Here is a 23074-nt window from a genome sequence, read left to right as displayed (position 1 = left end):
CATCAATGTACTGCAGATGTTCTGGAGCCTCACCCTTCTCCAGTGCACTCTGGATCAGCCCATGGCAGATGGTGGGACTGTGCTTCCACCCCTGGGGCAGTCGGTTCCAGGTGTACTGCACACCCCTCCAGGTGAAGGCAAACTGAGGCCTGCACTCTGCTGCCAGAGGGATGGAGAAGAAGCCATTGGCAATGTCAGCGGTGGCACCGCTTCGCTGCCCCACACTCCGTACTGGAGTTCCAGCACGCCCAGCACAGCAGCTCTCGGTGGTGGTGTGACTTCATCCGAGCTGCGGTAGTCCACTGTCAGTGTCCACTCTCCACTGGACACCCCCAGGCCATATGGGGCTACTGAAGGGTGAGCGAGCCTTGCTGAGCTCTCCCTGGCTCTCCAGTTCATGGATCTTCCAGGGATGGGGATCGGGCAGTCCTGGTTGGTGCAGTACTGCCGAAGTCGCTGTTGTGGTGGTGGTGATTGGTACCTGCTGTTCCTCAGCCCTCCTCAGCCCCAGAACAGAAGGGTCCTCTGAGAGACAGGCAAGATGTTCAACTTCTAACGCCCTCTGTCTCCACAGCAGCTGTCCCCAAAGCCCACCAGTGTCCCTCTGGGTCTCTGAAATCCCCTCTCCTGAGGTAACCTGTCCCAAGGATCCCCGAGGCCTCTGTCCCAGCCACAGTGGGGGAGTTTTGCCGCTCGTTCCCAGTCAGGGTCACTTCAGCTTCCAGCACAGCCCCTGTTGGGATCCCCCAGTCACCCCAGAAACAGAGATGGATCTGCCCCCACAGACCTCGATGGCATCAGGGGACGCTGTGTGCCAGTGCTCCTGTGGCTCTGCTGGGCCAGGCCTTGGATCCACAGAGTCCAGCGGATCCCGTTGTCCCTTCCCCCACGTGGCTGGAGGGAGCTCTGGTCGGGTCATGGCACTCCCTGCTCACTTCCGTAAATATGAACTCGAGGTCCCCTCGTGTCCCCTCTGTGTCACACAGGTACGGCCACAGGTGACCTCGTGGGGTGTCCCCTCGTGTCCCCTCTGTGTCACACAGGTACAGCCACAGGTGACCTCGTGGGGTGTCCCCTCTCTCTCAAGCAGGGGGCAGCTTCTCCCAGTAGCAGAGACTGGTCCATACTGGTGGGACAGGGGACATTTCCTAATCTGCTCGAGCCTTTTGGCTCTGCCCAAGGTCTTGGACGGTCCTTCCACAGCCAAGGCCGGTGGGGAGGAAAAAGGCCGATCTCCATGGTCACTTGGGGCACCGTTTGTTCTCTTGCCTCCGTTGCCGTCACTGCCAGGGAGCTGGAGCACGACGATGCTCCAGACAAACCCCCACCACCTGGATTGTGTGCCCTGGCCCTGCAGGGACTGCTCGCTCTTGGAATCCCTGTGGGTTCCCTCCAGCACAGCCAATTCCCTCAGGTCCTGGACACCTTTCTCCATGGCGTTCCAGCTGCCTGGAGGCACCCTGGGATCATCCCTGAGGGAACACCTTTCCCTCACGCTCAGCAGGAGTCTCCTGCAGGGGCTGGGAGTCTCTGTCCTCTTCCCAGCCCCCTCATCAGTGCCCACATCCCAGGACAGGGATCCCGGGTGCTTGGCTTCACTCCCACCCAGTTCCACGCTCACGATCTCCCAGCACTGGAGCAGCTGGGCCACCAGGGCCTGAAATCTTTTCCTGTATCCCACAGGTCTCCCAGGAACAGGCATCAGGGGGATTCTTGCTGCCTCTGCCTCTTCCTTGGGTTGGGAGGGCCCCGCTTGCTCTTCGTCCCTCACTGAGTGAACTGGTTTGCTCTTGGATTTCTTCTGTGTCGGGGTGGCTGCTCCTGGCACGGGCTGTTCCTCTGGCCCAGCTGCACTTGCAGTGGCCACGCTGCCTCTGGCTCTGCTCTCGTCCTCCTCCTCCCCCGAGGGTGCTGCCCAGTGACCAGCAGTGTCTGGCTCATCACCACCAGGGCCCAGCACACTGCACTGGGTTGCTGACAAAGCACTTTTCCTTCACATATTTGATCACTTTATCGCTGCGGTTTTTCGGGGGTGAACTTCCAAACCATTGGAGCAGAGAATTTCCTCAGATCCTGGCCCATTTTCTCCCACTTTCCAAACTGCCACGACTCTCCACCCTCGGGGCAGATCTCTGAAAGGCCTCCCTGGAAACCTCCTCCTCCTCCTGGACCACACTGAGCAGAGCTGGCAGAACCAGGAACAGGACCAGGCTTTCCTTAGCACCCAAAGGGAATTCAGGATCCTCCAAAGCTGCTGTAACAGGCCTGAAGGAGGCAAAGGGGCTGAAAGGCTGGGGAGAATCCTCCTTCCGTTTCTCCCTCCAGGATGGGTTCGGTTATTCAGGAATTCCCGGAGTAGGGGAGCAGGGGAGCAGCGCTGAACGCGCACCCCAAATGCCCCTCACTGCCCTGGATGTGCCCACAGCACGGCCACAAAGCAACCCTGATCCCTCTCCCTGCTCTGGAAAGGATACCAAGGAGAATTTGGGAACATGGCCAGGCCTGGACACCACACCCACACGAACACAAACAGCCCAGCGGCTCCGGACCAACACACAGATCGTGGGTCAGAGTTGTTTCCAACCCACTCTGGGCAGATCTCCGGGGGTCTCAACCCTTCGTGCCCTCCTTTGGGCTCCAGTTGAGGCTGTTGTGGTTTAGGAATGGTGGTCTCCAGTTTAGTGCTGCCCCTGAGACTCCAAACCAGACCCTGCTCCCCCCCTCCAACGGGAGGCACAAAAGGTGAAGATCCCAGGTGGAGATAAGAACAATTTACTGGAAACAGCAACGAGATAAGAGACGGAACAGGAACAGCGCCAATATTAATAACCAAAGGTGTGAGAAAAGAAATTATTCACACGGACAAACATCCCCGACAATAAACAAACCCCAGAGGGTTCCCTCATCCCATTCACTCCATGGAAGGAGCCCCTTGGCCCTGGAAGAGAATCCCTCCCCCGGCCCCAGCAGTGGCTGAGGTGGGACAGAACCACCCCTGGTCCCAGCCGAGCCCCTCCCGACTGCTGCAAAGCCCAGCCCTGTCCTGGCCAGGCCAGGAGTGGTCAATCCATGGCCCCGTGGGAAGATCACCTGGGAGGAGCCAGGTGAGAGGGTGCCCAGGTCAATTTGGGGGTCTCAGGGAGGGGGGGACCCACTGGAGGCTGTACCAGGGCTCAGGTGCCTCGGGCCCCTCCCCACGGCCTCGAGCCCAGCCCAGCTCCGGTCCAGCCGCGCTCCCCGCTGGGCTCTGCAGAAACGGGGCGGGGCTGGGAAATGCCTTGGACCCCCCATCCGCTGTAGTCCCCCACATCCCCTATAGCCCACCCCATATCCGCTATAGCCCCCCCATATCCTCTATAGCCCCTGCATATCCTCTATATCCCCCATATCCCCTATAGCCCCCTGCATATCCTCTATAGCCCCCACATCCCCTATAGCCCCCTGCATATCCTCTATATCCCCCATATCCCCTATAGCCCCCCCATATCCTCTATAGCCCCTGCATATCCTCTATAGCCCCCCCACATCCCCTATAGCCCCATCCATATCCTCTATAGCCCCCACAACCCCTATAGCCCCCTGCATATCCTCTATAGCCCCCACATCCCCTATAGCCCCCTGCATATCCTCTATAGCCCCCCCACATCCCCTATAGCCCCATCCATATCCTCTATAGCCCCCCACATCCCCTATAGCCCCCCCCATCCTCTATAGCCCCCCAATATCCTCTATATCCCCCATAGCCCCTATAGCCGCCTCTGTAGCCCTCGTATCCCCTATAGCCCTCCATCCCCTGATGAAGTCGGGGACTCCTGGCCAGCAGGTGAAGTTTCAGTTGACCGAAAAAGGGAAACATTGTCCCCATTTTTGGAAAGATGGAAAGGAGGACCCTGGGAACGGCACTGCCACCCCCCGGGCCTCGGATGGATCCCCCTGGGAAGGTTCTGTGAGGCACAGCGGGAACAGGGAGGGGATTCGAGAACCCCAGCTCGGCCTCACCAAGGCCGAGTCCTGCCCAGTGGCCTCCGAGGGAGTGACCCCATCAGGACACGGGAAGGGACACGGATTCCATTTATTGGGATTTCTGTGAAACCTTTGGCACGATTCCCCACATCCAGGCTGGGGGCACGGATTCCATGGCTGGACCATTCGGTGGATCCAGAACTGGCTGGAAAATCACAACCAGAGGGTCATGGGCAGTGGCTCAGAGTCCCGATGGACATCAGTGACCAGTGGTGCCCTTGGGGCTCCACACTGGGACCAGCGTTACCGAAAATCCTCATCAGAGGGACCGAGGGACCTGCGCAGGTGACACCGAGCTGAGGGTCAGGGACACCCCTGAAGGACGGGGCCATCCCGAGGGACCGGGACAAGCTGGAGCAGGGCCCTGTGGGGATCTCCCGAGGTTTAACAGGGCCAAGGGCAGGGGCTGCTCCTGGGCCAGGGCAGCCCCCGGGATGGATCCAGGGGGATGAGCAGATGGAGCAGCCCTGGGAGAAGGAGCTGGGGGTGCCGGGGCTGAGAGCTGGACCTGCCCCAGCCCAGAGATCCCCGAGCCTGGGCTGAGCCCCAGTGTGGGCAGGGGGGAGGGGGGGTTCTGCCCCTCTGCCCCTGTGCTCAGGTGAGACCCCACCTGCAGAGCTGCCCCAGCCCTGGGGCCCAGCACAGGGAGGACCTGGAGCTGCTGCAGAGATCCAGAGGAGGCCCCGGAGCTGCTCCAGGGCTGGAGCCCCTCTGGAGCCAGGCTGGGAGAGCTGGGGGCGTTCACCTCACTCTGGGGAGAGCTCAGAGCCCCTTGCAGGGCCTAAAGGGGCTCCAGGAGAGCTGGGGAGGGACTGGGGACAAGGGATGGAGGGACAGGACACAGGGAATGGTTTCCTGAGGGCAGGGATGGATGGGATATTGGGAAGGAATTGTTCCCTGGGAGGGTGGGCAGGCCCTGGAATGGATTTCCCAGAGCAGCTGTGGCTGCCCCTGGATCCCTGGCAGTGCCCAAGGCCAGGCTGGACATTGGGGCTTGGAGCAGCCTGGGGCAGTGGGAGGTGTCCCTGCCCATGGCAGGGGTGGAACCAGATGGGTTTAGGGTCCTCCTAACCCAGTCCATCCCATGACTCTGTGTTGTCCCACCCCAGTATCCCCCTGACCTCAGGGCCCAGCCCAGTGCCCACATCCCAAAATCCCGATGTCCCATTTCAGTGTCCCATCCCAGTGTTTCCATCCTGGTTTCCCAGCCCAGTGTCCCAGCCTGGTGTCTCATCCCACTGCCCCCAGCCCAGGTCCCAGCCCAGTGCCCCCATCACACATCCCCATCCCAGTGTCCCATCCCAGTGTCCCATGCACACAGCCCCAGGCCAGTGTCGCATCATGCTGTCCCATGCCCATGTCCCCATCCCAATGTTTTCATCCTGGTGCCTCATTCCAATGTCCCCACGTCCATCCCAATGTCCTGATGTCCCCATCCCGATGCCCTCATCCCAGCATCCCAATCTCCACGTCCCATCCCAAAATCCCACGGCAGCGTCCCCAGCCCTGTCCCCCACCCCCCATGTACCCCCACGCTCCCCAGCCCCCCCACACCCCTCAATCCATTGCATATTTTTATTGGATCAAAGTTACAGACCTGGGGGGGAAATAAAAAATAAATAACGCCCCCCGAGGGTGGGACCCCCCCGGGGCTGGGGGGGCAGGGGGCAGGGATCCCCCCGTCCGTCCTGGGGGTCAGGGCTATGTACAGGGGTCCGTCTGTCCGTGCTGGGGGGGCTCTGCGGCACCGGCCCCCCCGGGGGGGCCTGGCCCCCTCCTTGTGCACCCCCCCACCAGCCAGGGGGGCCGGGGGGCTCCCCCTGCTCAGGGGTGGTCCTGTTGTATGGGGGGATCCCCCCGCATGGGGGGTCCCGTTGCCTGGGGGGGTCCCTCTGCCCAGGGGGGTGGTCCTCCTGCCCCGGGGGTCCCGTTGAATGGGGGGATCCCCCTGCCCGGGGGGTTCCTGCTGTCTGGGGAGGTCCCGCTGCCCAGGGAGGGTCCGGGGGGATCCTGGGGGGGGTCCCGGTGCGTGGGGGGATCCCCCTGCCCGGGAGGGGTCCCTGCCCCCCCACTCAGTCCTCGGTGATGCCCTTGGCCCGCAGCTCCTCCTGCACCCGGGCGAGGTACGTGGGGTCGGGGTACCCGAACCTGGGGGCAGAGGGGGGAGTCAGTCAGGCCGTGCCCCCCCCCGGGTGCTCTCCCTTCAGCCACCCTCCCTTCCCCCACACACCCCAGCTGCCCCCCCAGTGCCCCCAGTCCCCCCCCCCCCGCACACCCGATGCCCGCTGGCACCATTGGTCTTGTGGTGGACGTTGTTCCCCCACCCCTCGGGTGCCCTCCCATGTCCCCAGGTGCCCATCAGCCCCCCCAGGTGCCCCCCTCGCACAGCTGGGTGCAGGCAGTCTGTGCTGGACGTTGCTCCCCGACCCCTCAGATGCCCCCCAGGTGTTCCCAGGAACCCCCCAGGTGCCCATCAGCCCCCCCAGGTGCCCCCCTCGCACAGCTGGGTGCAGGCAGTCTGTGCTGGACGTTGCTCCCCGACCCCTCAGATGCCCCCCAGGTGTTCCCAGGAACCCCCCAGGTGCCCCCCAGCCCCCCCGGTGCCCCCCGCACAGCTGGGGCCCGCCGGTGCAGTTGGTCTTGTGGTGGATGTCGTTCCAGGTGATGACGTTGGCACGGCCGGTGGTCAGCGAGGTGCCCACGGTGAAGGTGAGACGCTGGGCGAAGGCCTTGCGGAACAGCCCCAGCACCTTGTTCCCCTCGGGGCAGTCGGGCAGGTATGCCACCCGCGTGGTGCCAGGGTACCGCACCCCCGGGTTCGGGTGCTCCACCTGCACGGGGCACGGGGCACAGGTGAGGGGGGCACAGGTACGGCATCCCCGGGTTCGGGTGCTCCACCTGCACGGGGCATGGGGCACAGGTGAGGGGGGCACAGGTACCGCACCCCCGGGTTCGGGTGCTCCTCCCGTGGGGGCACAGGGACAGGAGTCAGTGCCCGTGTGCTGCCCAGGTACCGCACCCCCGGGTTCAGGTGCTCCACCCGTGGGGTTACAGGTGAGGGGGGAGTGACGGGGGGCACAGTGGGACAGATGCCGGCGTCTGTTCTGGGGTACTGCACCCCCGGGTTCAGGGGTGCCACCTGTACAGGGGCACAGGTAAGGGGGGGAGGGACGGGGGGCACAGGGGACAGGGGCACTGCCCGTGTGGCGCCCAGGTACCACATCCCCAGGTGCGGGTGCTCTGCCCATGCAGGGGATGGGGGTACAGGTAAGGGTGGGGGTGCCCAGGCACTGCACCCTCGGGTGTCCACCTGGGGTGGGGACAGGGGCCAGGGTGGGAGGGAAGTGACCGGGGGCACAGGGGACAGGTGCCACTGCCCGTGTGGTGCCCGGGTACCGCACCCAGATTCAGGTGCTCCACCTGCACAGGGGACAGAGGGGACACACACCAGGTAAGGGTGGGGACAAGGGACAGGGGGACAGGGCTGGGGGTGCTTCACCTGCCTGGGGGGTGGCGGGCACTGGTCAGGGTGGGGGTCAAAGGATGGGGGGGACAGGAGGGATGAGGGGGATGGGGATCAGGGCTGGGGGCACAGGATGGGGGCACCCAGCAGGGTTTGGGGCACCCAGGGGTGTGGGGAGCACAGGGGTGTTAGGGACACAGGGCTGCCTCAGGGGCATTTGAGGGCACCAGGGGTGCCAGCAACACCCATAAAGATTTGGGAACTCCCAAGGACACCTGTCAGGATGTGTGGATAGCCCAGGGATGCTGGGTACACCCAGCAGCAGGGTCTGGGGGTACCCAGGGCTGTTGGGGGCACAGGACCAGGTCAGGGGGTCCCTGTAGAGTCTTTGAGGCCACTCAGGAGTGCCAGGGGCACAGGGCTGGCTCAGGAGCATTTGGGGGCACCCAGGGGCATTTGGGGGCACCCAGGGGCGTTTGGGGCACAGGACTGGGTTGGGGTACCCATCACAGTTTCGGGGCACCCAGGGGTGCTGCATGCACTCCTTGGGATCTGGGGGCACCCAGGGGCATTGGGGGCACAGAGCTGGGTCAGGGGTATTTGGGGACACCCAGGGCCATCCAGCAGGACCTGAGGGTGTTGGGGACACAGGACTGTGCTAGGGCCACCCAACAAGATCTGGGGACACCCAAGGGTGCCAGGACCACAGACTGTGGCCGGGTGCCCTCATCAGGACTTGAAGGCACCCAGAAGTGTTGGGGACACAGCACCAGGTCGGGGCACCCATCATGGTTTTGGGGCACTTCAGGAGTGCTGAGAGCACTCAGCAGGATTTGGGGGCACAGAGCTGAACCCGGGCCATTTGGGGTACGCTGGGGGCACAGGTCTGGGCCAGAGCCATCCGCCAGGATTTGGGATCGCCGAGCAGGATTTGAGACCCGCCCCGCGGCCGCACTCACCCCCTGCACGCCGGGCGGGAAGACGTACTGGATGATGATGGTGCCGAAGGCCTCGTAGCCGGGCAGGGGCAGTGCGGCGTCGCGGGTGACCAGCATGCGGCCGTCGGGGGGCTGGTTGCCCACCAGCTGCCCGTAGAAGCGGCCGCAGACGGGGCAGGCGGAGCGCACCTGCAGCGCCCGCGCGATGCACTCCCCGCAGAACGAGTGCCGGCAGCGCTCCAGCGTGCGCGGGCCGCGCATCTCGCCCAGGCAGATCGGGCACTGCCGCTCCGGCTCCTCGTCCCGCGCCGAGCCCGCGCCGGGGGCACCGGCGGCACCCGCGGGGGGCTCCGGCCGGGCCCCCAACACCTCCCCGTGCCTCTGGCTGCGCTTCTTCAGCTCCTTCTCCGTCTCCTTGAGCAGCGCCTTGAGCGCCTTGCGGGCCGGGCAGAGCCCCGCGCCGCCGGGGGGGCCCGGGGGGGTCGCGCAGAGCTGCAGCACGTACAGCTCGGGGGTCTCGCCGTCCACCAGGATCCGCACCCGCGCCTCCTGCGCCAGCAGCGCCAGGCGCGCCGCGCGCTCCCGCGTCACGAACTCCCACACGCGCTTCGGCACCGTCACCCGGCTCTTGGCGGGGCCCCCGCACCCCGACATCCTCGACAGCACGAAGGACACTGCGGGGACAGCCCGGAGCGTCAGGGGTTGGGGAAGGATGGCTGAACAGCCAGGGAGCGGACATGGACACCCCAAAACACCCATGGACACCCTAAAACACCCAGAGATTGGGTATGGGGCCCCAAAACACCCATGGATACCCTAAAACACCCAGAGATTGGGCATGGGGCCCCAAAACACCCATGGACACCCTAAAACACCCAGAGATTGGGCATGGGCCCCAAAACACCCATGGACACCCTAAAACACCCAGAGATTGGGCATGGGCCCCAAAACACCCATGGACACCCTAAAACACCCAGAGATTGGGCATGGGCCCCAAAACACCCATGGATACCCTAAAACACCCAGAGATTGGGCATGGACCCCAAAACACCCATGAACACTCTAAAACACCCAGGGGCTGGGCACAAACACCCCAAAACACCCATGGACACCCCAAAACAGCCAGGGACTGGGCATGGACACTCTGAAACACCCAGAGATTGGGCACAGACCCCAAAGCACCCATGGACACCCTGAAACATCAGGGCCTGGCACAGACCCCCACATGGCCAGAGACTGGACCCCACTGGCACCGTCACCCAACTCCTGGTGGGGCCCCCACACCCCAACATCCTCCACAGCGTGAACAACACTGCAGGGGACACCCCAAAACTGTCAGGCTGGGCACAGGTACCCCAACCCCCCAGAGACTGGGAACACCCCGGACACCCCAAACCATCGAGGGCTGGGCACAGAACCCCAAACCCCCAGAGACCCGGATCCCTTTGGTGCCATCCTCCCACACTCCAACATCCCCAACAGCACAAATAACACCAGGGAAGGGGGACACCCCAAAACCGTCACGGGCTGGGCTTGGAGCCTGGGCACAGACCCCCCCCAAACCATCAGGGGCTGGGAATGGACCCCCCAAAATCTTCTAAGCCTGGACCCCACCATCAACTGTCACCTGGCTCTTGGTGGCCCCCCTGCACCCCAACATCCTTGACAGCATGGATGACCCTGGGGGACCCCAAAACTGTCAGGGACCCCCGAAATCCCCATGGACCAGACCCCATCACCTGGTGGCCCCCACACACCCTGACATCCTTGACAGGACAAAGAACATGGGTGGGGACACCCCAAAACCATCAAAGGCTGGCCACAGGAGCCCTGGAACCCCAAAATCTGGGCACGGGATCTTAGAAGCCTGAGACTGGGCACAGACCCCCAAATCCCTCTGAGACTGGACATGGAGCCCCAAAACCTCTTAGAGCCTGGGCATGGATCCCCAAAATCCTCTGGCACTGGGCATGGAGCCTCCAAGACCCCAGAGCTTGGGGGCTGTGGGGTGCCCCCAAAAACCATCCAAGTCTGAACATGACCCCCCCAAAACCCTCAGAGTTTGGGTACTTAAGGGACCCCCCCCAGAACGCCCAGAGCCCAGACACAGCACCCAGAGGGTCCCTGAGGGGGCCACAGTGTCCCCCTGCCCCCATGAGGGGACATTTACCCACCCAAGGTGCCACCTCAAGGGTTAAAACTGCCCCCGTCCCCCAAATCTGCCCCCAAACCCCCCAAAGCTACCCCCCCCACCCCAAAACCTCTGGGGGGGTGGGGGCAAGGTTTGGGGCCTCCCCAGCACCTCCCTCCCCATCCAGCGGGGTCCCCACAGCCCGGGGGTGCCCGAGGGTGGTCCCCAGAGCCCAAGGAGGCTCCATGGCCGGTGGGGGTCCCACAGATTAAGGGGGTGCCCGGGAGAGGTGTTCGGAGGGGGTCTCACGGTGGGGGCTGCGCGAGGAGGCCCCCACAACCCAGGGGGAGGGTCCCAAGGGGGTCTCCAGAGCCGGGGGCGTCCCCAGAGCCAGGGGGGTGCCCGAGTGGGGCGCACACGGCCGGGGGGGGTCCCCAGAGCAGGGTGTCCCCCGCACCCACCTGGTGAGCCCATGGGGGACACGAGCGGAGGCGCCGGTGGGTCAGCAGAGCCACGAGCCCGGGACTGGGGGGACACGGGGGGACAAGGGGGGGTCACAGATGGTCCCCACCACCCCCCAGACCCAATTTGGGGGCTCGTCAGCCCCCCCGATCCCCCCCCGCCCAGGTGACCCTACAATAACAACAGCAGCGTCACCCCCTCCGTGTCCCCAGGGGACCCCACAGCACCCGCAGCCCCAGCACCCCGCCAGCGTTTTGGGGGGGGGGGGGGGGGGTCACCAGCTTCTGGGGGTCTCCAGCCCCCCCGGCCCCCCCAAAACCCGTTCAGCACCCCCGCATTGGGCGTCGAGGGCTGTTTGCCCACCCTCGGTGTGGGGGGGTCCCCTGGCCGGGGGGGGGCTGGACGTGCTGCCCCCCCCCCCCCCCCCCCGGGGGTCCCCCACCCCCGAGATTCGCGAGGGGCTCCACGCGGGGGGGGGGGGGGGGGGGATCAGGGTGGGGGATGGGGGATGCGGCCCGGAATGGGGGGGCTGAACCCCCCCCGGGGAGCTGGGGGGTCTCGATGAGGCCCGGGGAGGGCAGGACAGCCCCGAGGGGGTCCGGATGAGGCCCGGGCGGGGGGACAGGCCCGGCCGGTGACAGGACAGGCCCGGGGGGCGTGAGGGGTCCCGCTGAGGCCCGGGGAGGGGACGGAACAGGCCTGGGGAGGGGCCCGGGGGGTCCCGATGAGAGCCGAGGGGAGGTCGGGGGGTCCCGATAAAGCCCGGGGGGGGTTCGGGGGGTCCCGCTGAGGCTCGGGGGGGGGAACGGACAGGCCCGGGGAGGGGCCCAGGGGGGCGCTGCGGTGGAGGCAGCACCAGGCCCGGGGCGGGGGGCGCGGGCAGAGCGGGCTGCCGGGGGGGGGGGGGGGCGGTCAGGCCGGGGCGGGGAGCGCGGCGGGGAAGCCGGGGCGGTGCCGGGGGGTCCCGGGGGGTATCGGGGGTCCCGCACCCACCGGGCCCGGGCGGGCGCAGCATGGCGGGCGCGTCCGGCGGCGGGGGGCGCCCTGCGCGGGGCCGCGTCACGTGACCGCGCGGGGCGGGGCCGCCATGGCAACGGGGGGGAGGGGCGGGGCCATGGCAACGGCGCGCGGGGCCGGGCGGGAGGACGTCGCCATGGCAACGGCGCCGGGGGGCGGGGCCGGGGCCACAGCGGCGGCGGAAACGGAGCCGGCAGGGGGCGGGGCCTGGAGCCGGGAATTTGGGGAGGGGGTCCCTGGGAATGGGGGTGCCCGCGGGGGGCGCAGAGGGGTCCGAGGAGCCCAGGGAAGGCGGCAGACTCAGGGCCGGTTCAATAATTTATTTCTCGGGGTACGGAGCGGGGGAAGGAGCCCCACCCATGCAGGGGAGCCCCGCTGGTCATGGAGGGGGGGGGGGGACGACACTCGACACTCCCGCAAATGGGGGACAGGGGTGTCAGCCCAGCAGGGCCCCGCCCCCCCAGGGTCACACCAGGCCGGGGTCCTCCCCTGACCCCCGGGAGCTGCAGTAAAGGGGGGGAGCTCTGGAGCCCCCCCAGGTCCCACAGGGAGGGGGGCAGGGTGTGTTCCCCCCCAGCCTCATTCGGAAGAGGGGTGGGGGCCCCCTTCCCTGGGGCAAGTAGTGTTTGACCCCCCCCTCCCAGCTTTGGGGGGGGGGGGGCGGAAGGGTCCCAGAGCCCCTTGTGGGGGGGGGGAGGGGGGGCACTCCAGACCCCCCCATGCCAGGGCTGGAGCCCCCCAGGCCCCCCTTTACATAAAGTTAAGGCACTTGAGTAGTGAAACCCCACTGGGGGGGGGCTGCTGTGGGGGCACTGAGCATGGGGGGGGGGGGGGCAGCGCACCCTGGGGGGGTTTTGGTCCCGCGGGGAGGGGTCGGGGCCCCCCCTCAGGCGAAGATGTTGGTGATGAAGTCGAGGAAGCGCTTGGCGTATTGCTCGGGGTGCACCGTGGAGATCTCGGCTCCGGCCTGGGGACACCGGCTCAGACCCCACACGCACCCCAGGAGCAGCCCCCCGCCCCAGATACCCTGGGAACCGACCCCCCCCCAGCCCCTCCTGACACCCCCCACCCCAAAATGAGGCCCCCACAATACCCCTGGGAACTGACCCCTCCCCAAAACCCCCCCACAGCGAGCAACACCTGCCCAGGCACCCCCTACAGTTTCACCCACCACCCCCCACCCCCTCCTGCCCCCCCCGACCCTGCCACGGCCTTAACCCCCCCTCAAAGCCTCCCCTGAAGGGTCCCCCCCCACTCCAGGCCCCCCCAGCCCTTCCCTCTCCCCGCCTTCAGCACGCCAAGAACCCCACTCCCCAAAAAACCAAGGGGAAGCCCCGGCACCCCCCAATTCACCGGCTCGGAGGTGATCCCCCCAATTCAGGGGCGCTCCCCCCGGCTCGGAGGTGATCCCCCCAGTTCGGGGGTGCTCCCCCCAGCTCGGATCCCCCCAATTCAGGGGTGCTCCTCCCGGCTCGGGCCCCCCCTCACCCCGTGTTTGACGGTCTTGGCCGCGTGCGCCGCCTTCTTGCGGGCGTCGTACTGGGTGAGAACATCGATGAGCCCCATGAAATAAACCTCGCGCCGGGGGGCTCCTGGGGGGCACAGCGAGGGGGGGAGGGGGGGTCAGCGCTCCCTGCACCCCCAAACCCCACCCCACACCCCCCCCTCACCCCAAGCCCCCCCCTGCTCACCCTCGGCCCCGCGCAAGGCGTACACGTCCACGCAGGGGTCGAACTCGCCGGGCCCCAGGGGCCGGTAGGAGTTGAGGAGCCCCCCCAGGCCCTCCGGGGAGGTGCCATAGGGGCCCCCCAGCCCCCCCTCGTCACCTCCTCCAGGCTCCTCTTCCTCCAGCTCCTCCTCCTCCTCCTGCTCGCCCCGGTCCACCTCGTGGATGCCCAGGAGCAGGCTGTAGTCCATCAGCTTCTGCTGCACCAGGAACTGCGGGGCAACAGCGGGAGTTGGGGGGGAATGCCAAAACCCTTGAGGGCTGCCCCCCCAAAACCCCCAGAGCCTGAACACTGAGAAGGGGATCCCCACAACCATCACGTACTGGGCACAATCCCCAAAAACCCATCGGACTCTCAGCACTGGGGGGACAAGCAAGGGGTCATTAGGGGTGGGGGAGGCTTCCATGGCCCCCCGAACCTCAGAGCCTGGGCACTGGGAGGCCAACCTAGGTTCATTTGGGGTGGGGGCCACTCCCGCGGCCCCCCGGGGGTGCAAGCCCCCCAGTTCCCACCTCCACGTCCCGCTTGAGCTTGTCCATGAACTCGCGCTGCTGCTCCTCCTCCACGAACACCTTCTCGTTCTTGTTGAGGAAATCCACGTCCTTCAGTGTGGGCAGCTCCTTGCCCTGTGGAGGGACAGGAGGGGCGGCCCCCCCAAAAGCCCTGAGCTGGAGGGGCACCCCGGGGCTGCAGGACCCCCCCAGGCAGCGGCTCTGCCCGTGGGGGTCCCCAGGCTGGATCCCCACCTCATCAGGGGAGTGAGGCCTGCTGGGGGAGGGGGGCAGGTAATGAACTGTTATTATTGGGGGAGAGGGAACATGAGGCCTGGAGACCCCCCCCTAAATCTGGGAGGGTCACAGCATCGTCCTGCGGTACCTTCTCCTTGTCACTGGCCTCTCGGTCCACGAGGGAGCCCTGGGGAGGAGCAGGGCACAGAGGTGACGGGAGGGTTTTTGGGGGAGGCTGGCCCCATAACGGGAGTCAGGGGGGCTCAGGGGACACCCCGATACCTTCAGGTCGTACTTCCTGTGCACGGGCAGGCGGTGGCTGAACAGGTTCCTCATGACCAGCAGGTAGGTGTCCTCGCTGTCCACGCTCACCCGGTACATGCCCAGGAACCGCGGCAGCAGCGTCTGCCCGTGGCACTGCACCACGTACTGGGGGAGTGGGGGGGACGACGGTGACACACCCGCACTCGGGGACCGCCCCCCGCACCCCACAGGCCCCCCGTACCTGGTGGTAGTGGGACAGCAGCCCGTGGACATCGGCCACGTCCTCGCTCGAGAGCTCCTTCAGCACCAGCGTCCGGTCGGCCGAGAGCAGCAGGCGGTGGCCGCTGCCCACCCAGCGCGGGGGGCTCCGCGTCAGGGACACCTAGGGGGCACACGGGGAGGGGTCGGGTGGCCACGAGTGCGGGGAGAGCCCGGGGGGCCCCCCCCAAAGCGTCCCCCCCACCCACCTGGTAGTCCTGGTCGTCGACGCCGAAGCGCTCGCGCAGGTTGCGGAACACCTGGGGACAGTATTCCTTGAACTTGAAGTGGCTGGGCAGGTTCTCCCTGAGTTTTGGGGGGGGTTCGTGGCATAACGTGAGGTTTTAGAGGTGTCCCCCGCTGCGGGACACCCCCCAGGCCCCCCGGCGCCGCTCACCTGTTGAACAGGTGGTTGTTGACCTTGATTTTGGAGCTGGCTTTGAAGTCGTCGGGCAGCAACATCACGGGCAGCGGCACCTGGCTCAGCTCGTTGATCTGGGGCGGGGGACGGACGCGTTGGGACCCCCAGGAACCACCCCCACAACAACCCCCAAGCCCCCGGGGGTCCCCCAAGAGGGGCGAGAGGGAGTGACGGGGATCCCGGGGGGTGACGGGGATCCCGGGGGATGGCGGACTTGGGACACCGGGCAGGGGGAGACGTGAGGGCTCCGGGGGAAATGAGGGTCCCAGGGAAGGGACACGGTGGTCCCGAGATGGGGGGATGCGGGGAAAACACGCGGGGGTCCGGGAGGGAGGGGCACGGAGGTCCCGGGTGGGAACGGCGGTCTCGCTGGGGGGACCGGGACCGCGGTTAAGGACCGGGGATCCTGCGGCCAAGGGAGGGCACACAGGGGTGCCGGAGGGAGGGGGGAGGGTACTGCGGGGGGAGCGGGGGTCCCGCGGGGGTCCCGGTGCCGGGTCCTGACCTGGTGCGTGACCCCCCAGCCCAGCACCGCCAGCAGCGGGTCCGCGGCCCGCGGCAGCTTCACGCGCTGCGGCACGAAGCGCTTCTGCTTCTTCTTCGTGCGGGCGGCGCCGGGGCCGGGGCCGGGGCCGGGGCCGGGACAGGGACCCGCCGCCGCCGCCGCCGCCGCCATGGCCGCCGCTTCCGCCGCCGCCGCTTCCGCCCGGCCCCGGCCCGCACCGGAAGCCGGAAGCGGCGCCAGGAGTTGGGCGGGGCTGGCCCCGGGCGTGCCGCGCGGCCGGTAGGGGGCGCCAGAGGCCGTGGGCGGCACGTGCGGCACGTGCAGGGGCGTGGGAAACCGGCAGGGGGCGCCCGAGCCCCGCGGGGGACACGTGACGCGGACACGTGACAGGGACACGTGTGTGAGCCCACCGGGACACGTGACAGTGTGACACCGGCAGGACACGTGTGACACTGACAGGGGACACGTGTGACACCAACAGGGGACACGTGTGACACCGACAGGGGACATGTGACACCGACAGGACACGTGTGACACCGGCAGGACACGTGTGACACCAACAGGGGACACGTGTGACACCGACAGGGGACATGTGACACCGACAGGACACGTGTGACACCAACAGGGGACACGTGTGACACTGACAGGACATGTGTGACACTGACAGGGGACATGTGACACCGACAGGGCACGTGTGACACCGGCAGGACACATGTGACACTGACAGGACATGTGTGACACTGACAGGACATGTGTGACACCGACAGGGGACATGTGACACTGACAGGGGACACGTGTGACACTGGCAGGACACGTGTGACACTGGCAGGACACGTGTCCTCCCCATAGAGGGCGTTTGTGATCCCTGCAGGGGACAGGTGTGACCCCACAGCTCTGGAGTTATGCCCTGGGTGGCTCCAGGTGTGCCCTGGGTGGCTCCAGGTGTGCCCAGAATGGCTCCAGGTGTGCCCTGGGTGGCTCCAGGTGTGCCCTGGGGGTCTCCAAGCCCTTCAGACGGGACAGGTGGAGCAGGAGCGGTGCTGGGTCAGCTCTGAACGTCGGGGACGTTTGGGTTTGATTGTGCTGACCCTGACCATGAGGAGAATGACGATGATGATGAAGGTGCCAGGGAAGGTCACGGGGATGAAGGTGACAATCATGGTGACAACGGAGGTGAGGATGATGACAATGATGATGATGGTGACAGTGAAGGTGACACTGATGAAGGTGATGAGGATGAAGGTGGCATTGAAGGTCACAGTGATGAAGGTGATGAGGATGAAGATGATGATGATGATGATGAAGGTGACGATGACAATGATGAAGGTGACGATGACGACGATGACAAAGATGAAGGTGATGAGGATGAAGATGATGATGATGAAGGTGACGATGACAATGATGAAGGTGACAATGACGACGATGACGAAGATGAAGGTGATAAGGATGAAGATGATGATGATGATGAAGGTGACGATGATGAAGGTGACGATGATGACGATGACGAAGGCGATACGGCCGAGTGCCTGCGGGTGGAGGTCAGGGCGAGGTCAGCAGGCCGGGTGTCACGGGGGGTCAGTTCCAGACCCCCAGCCAGGCTGAGGGGTGAGGGGAGGCTGAACTGTCCCGCAGAGCTCCCGCGGCCATCGGCCCTCAGGTACCTGGGCAGCCTCACCTGGCCGGACGTCACCCGGACATCACCCAAACATCACCCAAACGTCACCCAAATGTCACCCGGACGTCACCTGGATGTCACCCGGATGTCACCCGGACGTTACCCCAGTCCAGGAGGCTCCCGAGTGTGAGAGAGAACTTCTGCCACACCTGGGACCTGAGGAGGGGCTGCTGGACCCGCCCTTTGTCACTGGCCAGGGCTGGTGGGGACAGCGCCACTTGGGCCAAGTGACCCCAAAATGTTGGGGTTTTCCCTGGTGGGTAAGGAGGGACACCAGAACGTCCCCCCTGGACCCGCAGCGGGCTGAGCCCGGCCTGGGCAGGACACTGGGCAGGGCAGCGCTCGGGGAAAGGCAGGGCCTGGTGTCCTTCTGTGACCGAGTGACCGCTCAGCAGGGGACAAGAAGGTGGGGGATGTCCCGCTGTCCTTTGGGAGAGCTCTGGATGTCCCCCTGCCCTTCAGGGGAGCTCTGGATGTCCCCAGGAGAGCTCTGGATGTCCCCCTGTCCTTTGGGAGAGCTCTGGATGTCCCCCTGCCCTTCAGGGGAGCTCTGGATGTCCCCAGGAGAGCTCTGGATGTCCCCCTGTCCTTTGGGAGAGCTCTGGATGTCCCCCTGCCCTTCAGGGGAGCTCTGGATGTCCCCCTGCCCTTCAGGCATGTCCAGCACCGTCTCCCGCAGCAGCTCCTGGATCAGTGTCTGAGCACGGGGTGGATCCTCAGTGGGTCCAGTCCCAGCTGATGGCCCAGGTGGGGAATGGAACCAAACCCAGGAGGGGCCAGGCCCCCGTGGGGCTCCCCGGGGTCACTGCTGGGGCCGCTCCTGTTTCACACCTTTGCTGCTGACCGGGATGAGGGGTTGGGGACACCCCGAGTCGGTTCACAGGTGACACCGAGCTGGGTGGGATGTGGATCTGCTGGAGGGTGGGAAGGCCCTGCAGAGGATCAGGACAGGCTGGAGCCATGGGCTGAGCCCAGCGGGGTGTGAGGGTCACCAAGGCCAAGGGTCCCGCAGCAGCGTCACAACATCCCCATGGAATGCTGAGGGCTGGGGAGGAGAGCTGGGAAAGGGGCTGGGGACAGGGGCTGGACACGAGCCCGGCTGTGCCCACGTGGGCAGCGTCACCTGGGCTGGAGCAGGAAGAGTGGCCAGCAGGACCAGGCCAGCGCCTGCCCCTGTGCTGGGCACTGCTGGGGCCACCCCTCCAGGGCTGTGTCCAGCTCTGGGCCCCTCATTTCAGAGGGGCTGCAGCGTGTCCAGAGAAGGGAGCCACGCTCGGGAAAGGTCTGGAAAACGCCCGCTGAGGGGCGGCTGGGGGTGCTCGGTCTGGAGGAGAGGAGGCTCGGGGGGATCCCACCGCTCCCCATTGTCCCAGGTGGGGCCGCCCCTCCTGCCCTGTCCCGAGGAAACGGCCCTAAAGTGAGTCAGGGGAGCAGGATGAGCGATGAGACGATTCTGGAGTGTTGGAGGGGTTGGCACTGGAAGGGGCTGCCCGGGGAGCTGGGGGCGGGCCGGGGGGTGTCCCTGGTGGGGTCCAAGAGGTGTCGGGACCCGGCACCAGGTGATGTGGTTTAGGGTTTCAGTGGTTTAGGGGCTCCACGGGCAGTGCTGGGTGGGACCGGGTGATCCTGAAGGTGTCTTGGAACCTTGGCAATTCTGTGATTCTGTAACAGGGATAACACCTGCAGGGACGGGGGTGACACCTGCAGGGACAGGGGTGATCCCCGCTGGGACAGGGGGTGACACCTGCTGGGGACACGGGTGATCAGCACAGGGACGGGGGTGACCCCGGTTGGTGGCGTGGGAAACAAAAAGGGGTGTCTGATCCCCGTAGTGGACAGGTGTGACCCCATAGGGGACAGGTGTGACCCCATAGGGGGACAGGTGTGACCCGTATGGGCACGTGGTCCCATAGGGAGACAGGTGTGTGACCCCATAGGGGGACAGGTGTGTGACCCGTATGGGGACAGGTGTGTGACCCCATAGGGGACAGGTGTGACCCCATAGGGGGACAGGTGTGACCCGTATGGGCACGTGATCCCATAGGGAGACAGGTGTGTGACCCCATAGGGGGACAGGTGTGATCCCATAGGGAGACAGGTGTGTGACCCCATAGGGGGACAGGTGTGTGACCCCATAGGGGGACAGGTGTGTGACCCGTATGGGGACATGTGATCCCATGCAGGACACGTGATCCCCGTGGGGGACTTGTGCGTGACCCCTACAGGGGACACAGGCAGTCCCTGCTGGGGACGTGCAAAACCGACAGGGGGGCCCCGATCCGCACAGAGACACGCGTGAACCACACAGGGGACTCGTGTGACACCTGCAGGGGACAGGTGCGATCCCTGCATGGGGTGTGGGAAAACGAGAGGGGGGCCCCCTTCCCCACAGGGACAGGTGTGACCCCATAGGGACAGGTGTGACCCCATAGGGACCGGTGTGACCCACAGGGACACGTGTGACCCAAAGGGACCGGTGTGACCCACAGGGACACGTGTGACCCAAAGGGACAGGTGTGACCCACAGGGACAGGTGTGACCCCATAGGGACAGGTGTGACCCAAAGGGACAGGTGTGACCCACAGGGACACGTGTGACTGCTATAGGGGACCGGTGTGACCCACAGGGACAGGTGTGACCCACAGGGACAGGTGTGACCCCATAGGGACAGGTGTGACCCACAGGGACACGTGTGACCCAATAGGGACCGGTGTGACCCACAGGGACAGGTGTGACCCCATAGGGACAGGTGTGACCCACAGGGACAGGTGTGACCCCACAAGGACAGGTGTGACTGCTATAGGGACCGGTGTGACCCACAGGGACAGGTGTGACCCCATAGGGACAGGTGTGACTCTATAGGGACAGGTGTGACCCACAGGGACAGGCGTGACCCCATAGGGACAGGTGTGACTGCTATAGGGACCGGTTGTGACCCACAGGGACAGGTGTGACCCCATAGGGACAGCTGTGACCCCACAGGGACACGTGTGATACCCGCAGAGCATCCCGTGCAGGGGGGGTCCCACTCCCCCCTCCCCAGACCCCCGTGTCCTTCCCCGCTGCCCCCAAATGTCCCGTGTCCCCCCCATCCCTGGAACGAGTGTCCCCCCAAATGCCCGGTGTGGACTCCGCTCCCCCCAGCCCCCTCCCCCCAGCCCCCCCGGCCCCCCCCAGCACCCCCAGCCCCCTCCGCGGCCCCCCAGGCTCCTCTCAGCATCTCCAGCCTTTATTGAGCCTCCCGGCCGCGCCGGGCGGGACATGCAGCGCTGGGGGGGGCGGGGGGCACGGGGGACCCCCACGCGAGGATGGCCCGGACGGTCCTGTGGAGGGGGGGGGGGGGCACAGCCGAGATGCCAAGCGAGGGGACCCGGGGGGTGCGGGGAGGGGGGGCTGCCCCCCACTTGTGGGGCCGGGCCGGGGGGTGACATTCTCCAGGTCCGCGTTAAGGCAGCTCGGGCGGCCCCCGGCGCCGCCCCCCACAGCGGGATTGGGGTGTCCCGGGGGGGGGTCCTGGTGGGGGGGGGACAGCCCCCCCGGCACGGGGCGAGCGTGGCACGAGCACAGGACACGGGTGACACCAGGACATGCGAGCGGAGCCGGGTCTGGCAGGACCTGGGGGGGGGGACACGCGGGTTGGGGGGGACAGACCCACCCCGGGCGTCCCCCAAGGATGGGGGGGGGACCCCAGGCCCTGTAGGAGTGGGGAGGGGTTTGGGAGTAGCGGGGTGCAGGGATTTGGGGGCATCCCAAGGGAGCGCTGGGGACACCCAAGGAATGGGGGGGAACTGGGACTGGGGGGGGGTGTAGGGTTGGGGGGGGATCCCCGGGGTCCCTGAGACAGTGGGGGGCGGGGGTCCCCCGGGGGTGTGTGAGGAGTGGGCTGGGATGGGGGTCCCGTACCTGGGGGGGCATTAACTGGCCGCCGTCTCCTGGCGCAGGGGGAAGAGCTTGGCCGCCTCCTCGGCCTCGCAGGCGCAGGACAGGTCACTCCTGGGGGGCACGGGGGTGTCAGCTGGGCCCCCCCCCCTCTCCCCGAGACCCCCCCAGCCCCGGCCCCCCCTCACCTGTTGTCGTTGATGTCTGTCACGTTCCCTGCAAGGAAGAGCAGCAGCTCCAGCGGCGAGGTTTGGGGACACCCCCACCCCCCCCCGTGGCAACCACCCCAAAACTGGGGACACCCCACGTCCCCCGGGCCCCCCCCTCACCGTTATCCACGTTGAGCTGCTGGTAGGAGTCCGGGGGGCTGCTGGACAGCGTGGGGGGGCCGCTGGCAAAGCTGGGGGGGGGGGCATGGGGAGGGGGGGACACAGCGACAGGGGGACAGAGGCCTTGAGACCCCCCTGGGCACTGCTGGCACCGGGGGGGGCACCCCGTGCCCTGCCCCCCGCTCCAGCCCCTCAGAAAACCCGAGCCTGCCCCTCCTTTCCCGAGGGATCCCCCCCTGCCCTCTGCACCCCCCGTACCCCACCCGCCCTCCCCCCCCGGACCCCCCTGCCACTCCTCCTGCCCCCCCCCCCCGGACCCTCCCACGCTCCCTGCACCCCCTGTGCCTCCTTCGCCCTCCCCCCAGGCAGCCCCCATGCCCCTGCACCCCCGTGTGCCCCCTCTGCCCTCCCGTCAAGCCCCCCCATTGCCCCCCGCCCCACTCACAGGCCGTGGGGGCCGGGCAGGGGGCCCGCCCCGGGGGTACCCCTGGAACAGGCTGTTGGTGTAGCTCAGCCCGGTGGGCGACGGCACCTGCCCCGGCCGCACCGGCTTGGCTGGGGGGGCACGGCGGGGTCAGGGGCGCTGGCTGGCACCCGGCACCCCCGGGAGCACCCCCAGAGTCTGTGACACCCCCTGGGCCGGACCCTCGGCCCTTGCAGGGGGTGTCAGCCGCAGCACCCCCTATGAACCCCAGAGCGTGCCAGGACGGGTGCCCACCCTGCACCCCCCGTGTCCCCCATGCACCCCCGTGTCCCCCTGCCCACCCCTGCAACCCCCGTGTCCCCCCTGCACCCCCGTGTCCCCCCTGCACCCCCGTGCCCCCCCTGCACCCCAGTACCCAGTGCCGCTCCATCCTGTGCACCCCCTGTGCCCACCCTGCACCCTGGGCACTCCTTGCACCCCCCATGTGCCGCACCCCCTGTACCCACCCTGCACCCCCCCGTGCCCACCCTGCACCCCCCTCACCCCCTGCACCCCTGTACCTGTGCCCCCCCCCGCCCCGCAGCTCCCCGCGCACCCCCCGTGCCCACCCTGCACCCCGCGTTCCGGTGCCCGCCGTGCCCCCCGTACCGATGTGGGCGCCGGGCCCCCGCCGCGCCCCCCCGGGCCCGCACGGCCTCGCGGATCCGCTCCACCTCCTGCTGGTACAGGCGCTTGTCCAGCCGCGCCCCCTCCTTGGCCGCCCTCAGCGCCCCTTCCAGGGCCTGCACACGCCCAGCCGTAGCGCGCAGCCGCTTCTCCAGCTTCGGAAG

The 23074-nt window shown here is 66.8% G+C and overlaps 2 protein-coding genes and 1 long non-coding RNA gene across 3 annotated transcripts; all 3 read right to left on the bottom strand.

The window, feature by feature from the left end:
* Nucleotides 1–5584: 5584 nt before the first annotated feature.
* DTX3 (deltex E3 ubiquitin ligase 3) lies at nucleotides 5585–12068 on the bottom strand. The gene is made up of 5 exons (XM_048328275.1): nucleotides 12011–12068; nucleotides 11017–11080; nucleotides 8446–9098; nucleotides 6637–6854; nucleotides 5585–6171 (listed from the first exon to the last, which is right to left on the bottom strand). Exons 2-5 carry the CDS (start codon nucleotides 11027–11029, stop codon nucleotides 6096–6098), a joined length of 960 nt encoding a protein of 319 aa, XP_048184232.1. The 5' UTR covers nucleotides 11030–11080; nucleotides 12011–12068; the 3' UTR covers nucleotides 5585–6095.
* A 271-nt stretch (nucleotides 12069–12339) lies between these two features.
* Nucleotides 12340–16116, bottom strand: PIP4K2C (phosphatidylinositol-5-phosphate 4-kinase type 2 gamma). Its single transcript, XM_048327779.1, has 10 exons — nucleotides 15938–16116; nucleotides 15409–15506; nucleotides 15221–15317; nucleotides 14995–15135; nucleotides 14772–14918; nucleotides 14638–14676; nucleotides 14274–14387; nucleotides 13726–13972; nucleotides 13523–13626; nucleotides 12340–13001 (listed from the first exon to the last, which is right to left on the bottom strand). The coding sequence occupies exons 1-10, from the start codon at nucleotides 16106–16108 to the stop codon at nucleotides 12921–12923; spliced, it is 1239 nt and encodes a 412-aa protein (XP_048183736.1). The 5' UTR covers nucleotides 16109–16116; the 3' UTR covers nucleotides 12340–12920.
* Nucleotides 16117–20825: 4709 nt separating this feature from the next.
* Nucleotides 20826–23068, bottom strand: LOC125337728. The gene is made up of 6 exons (XR_007208126.1): nucleotides 22893–23068; nucleotides 22266–22375; nucleotides 21821–21891; nucleotides 21680–21707; nucleotides 21516–21605; nucleotides 20826–21227 (listed from the first exon to the last, which is right to left on the bottom strand). It is a non-coding gene; the product is annotated as an uncharacterized LOC125337728 (long non-coding RNA).
* Nucleotides 23069–23074: the final 6 nt, after the last annotated feature.

The sequence above is a fragment of the Corvus hawaiiensis genome, chromosome 24 (genome assembly GCF_020740725.1).
Source record: "Corvus hawaiiensis isolate bCorHaw1 chromosome 24, bCorHaw1.pri.cur, whole genome shotgun sequence".
Lineage (NCBI taxonomy): Eukaryota > Metazoa > Chordata > Aves > Passeriformes > Corvidae > Corvus > Corvus hawaiiensis.
This window is presented reverse-complemented; position numbering and strand designations above follow the sequence as displayed.

Excerpts from the sequence above, each read along its gene's own strand:
- DTX3 (XM_048328275.1), bottom strand. Across the intron at positions 6,855-8,445 it reads TCCCGCCCGGCGTGCAGGGG|GTGGAGCACCCGAACCCGGG; the intron begins GTGAGTGCGGCC and ends TGCCCCGTGCAG. Across the intron at positions 6,172-6,636 it reads TGCACCGGCGGGCCCCAGCT|GTTCGGGTACCCCGACCCCA; the intron begins GTGCGGGGGGCA and ends CTCTGCCCCCAG.
- PIP4K2C (XM_048327779.1), bottom strand. The coding sequence starts at position 16,108 with ATGGCGGCGGCGGCGGCGGCGGCGGGTCCCTGTCCCGGCCCCGGCCCC. Across the intron at positions 14,388-14,637 it reads AGGCCAGTGACAAGGAGAAG|GGCAAGGAGCTGCCCACACT; the intron begins GTACCGCAGGAC and ends GTCCCTCCACAG. Across the intron at positions 13,973-14,273 it reads AGCTCAAGCGGGACGTGGAG|TTCCTGGTGCAGCAGAAGCT; the intron begins GTGGGAACTGGG and ends GTTGCCCCGCAG.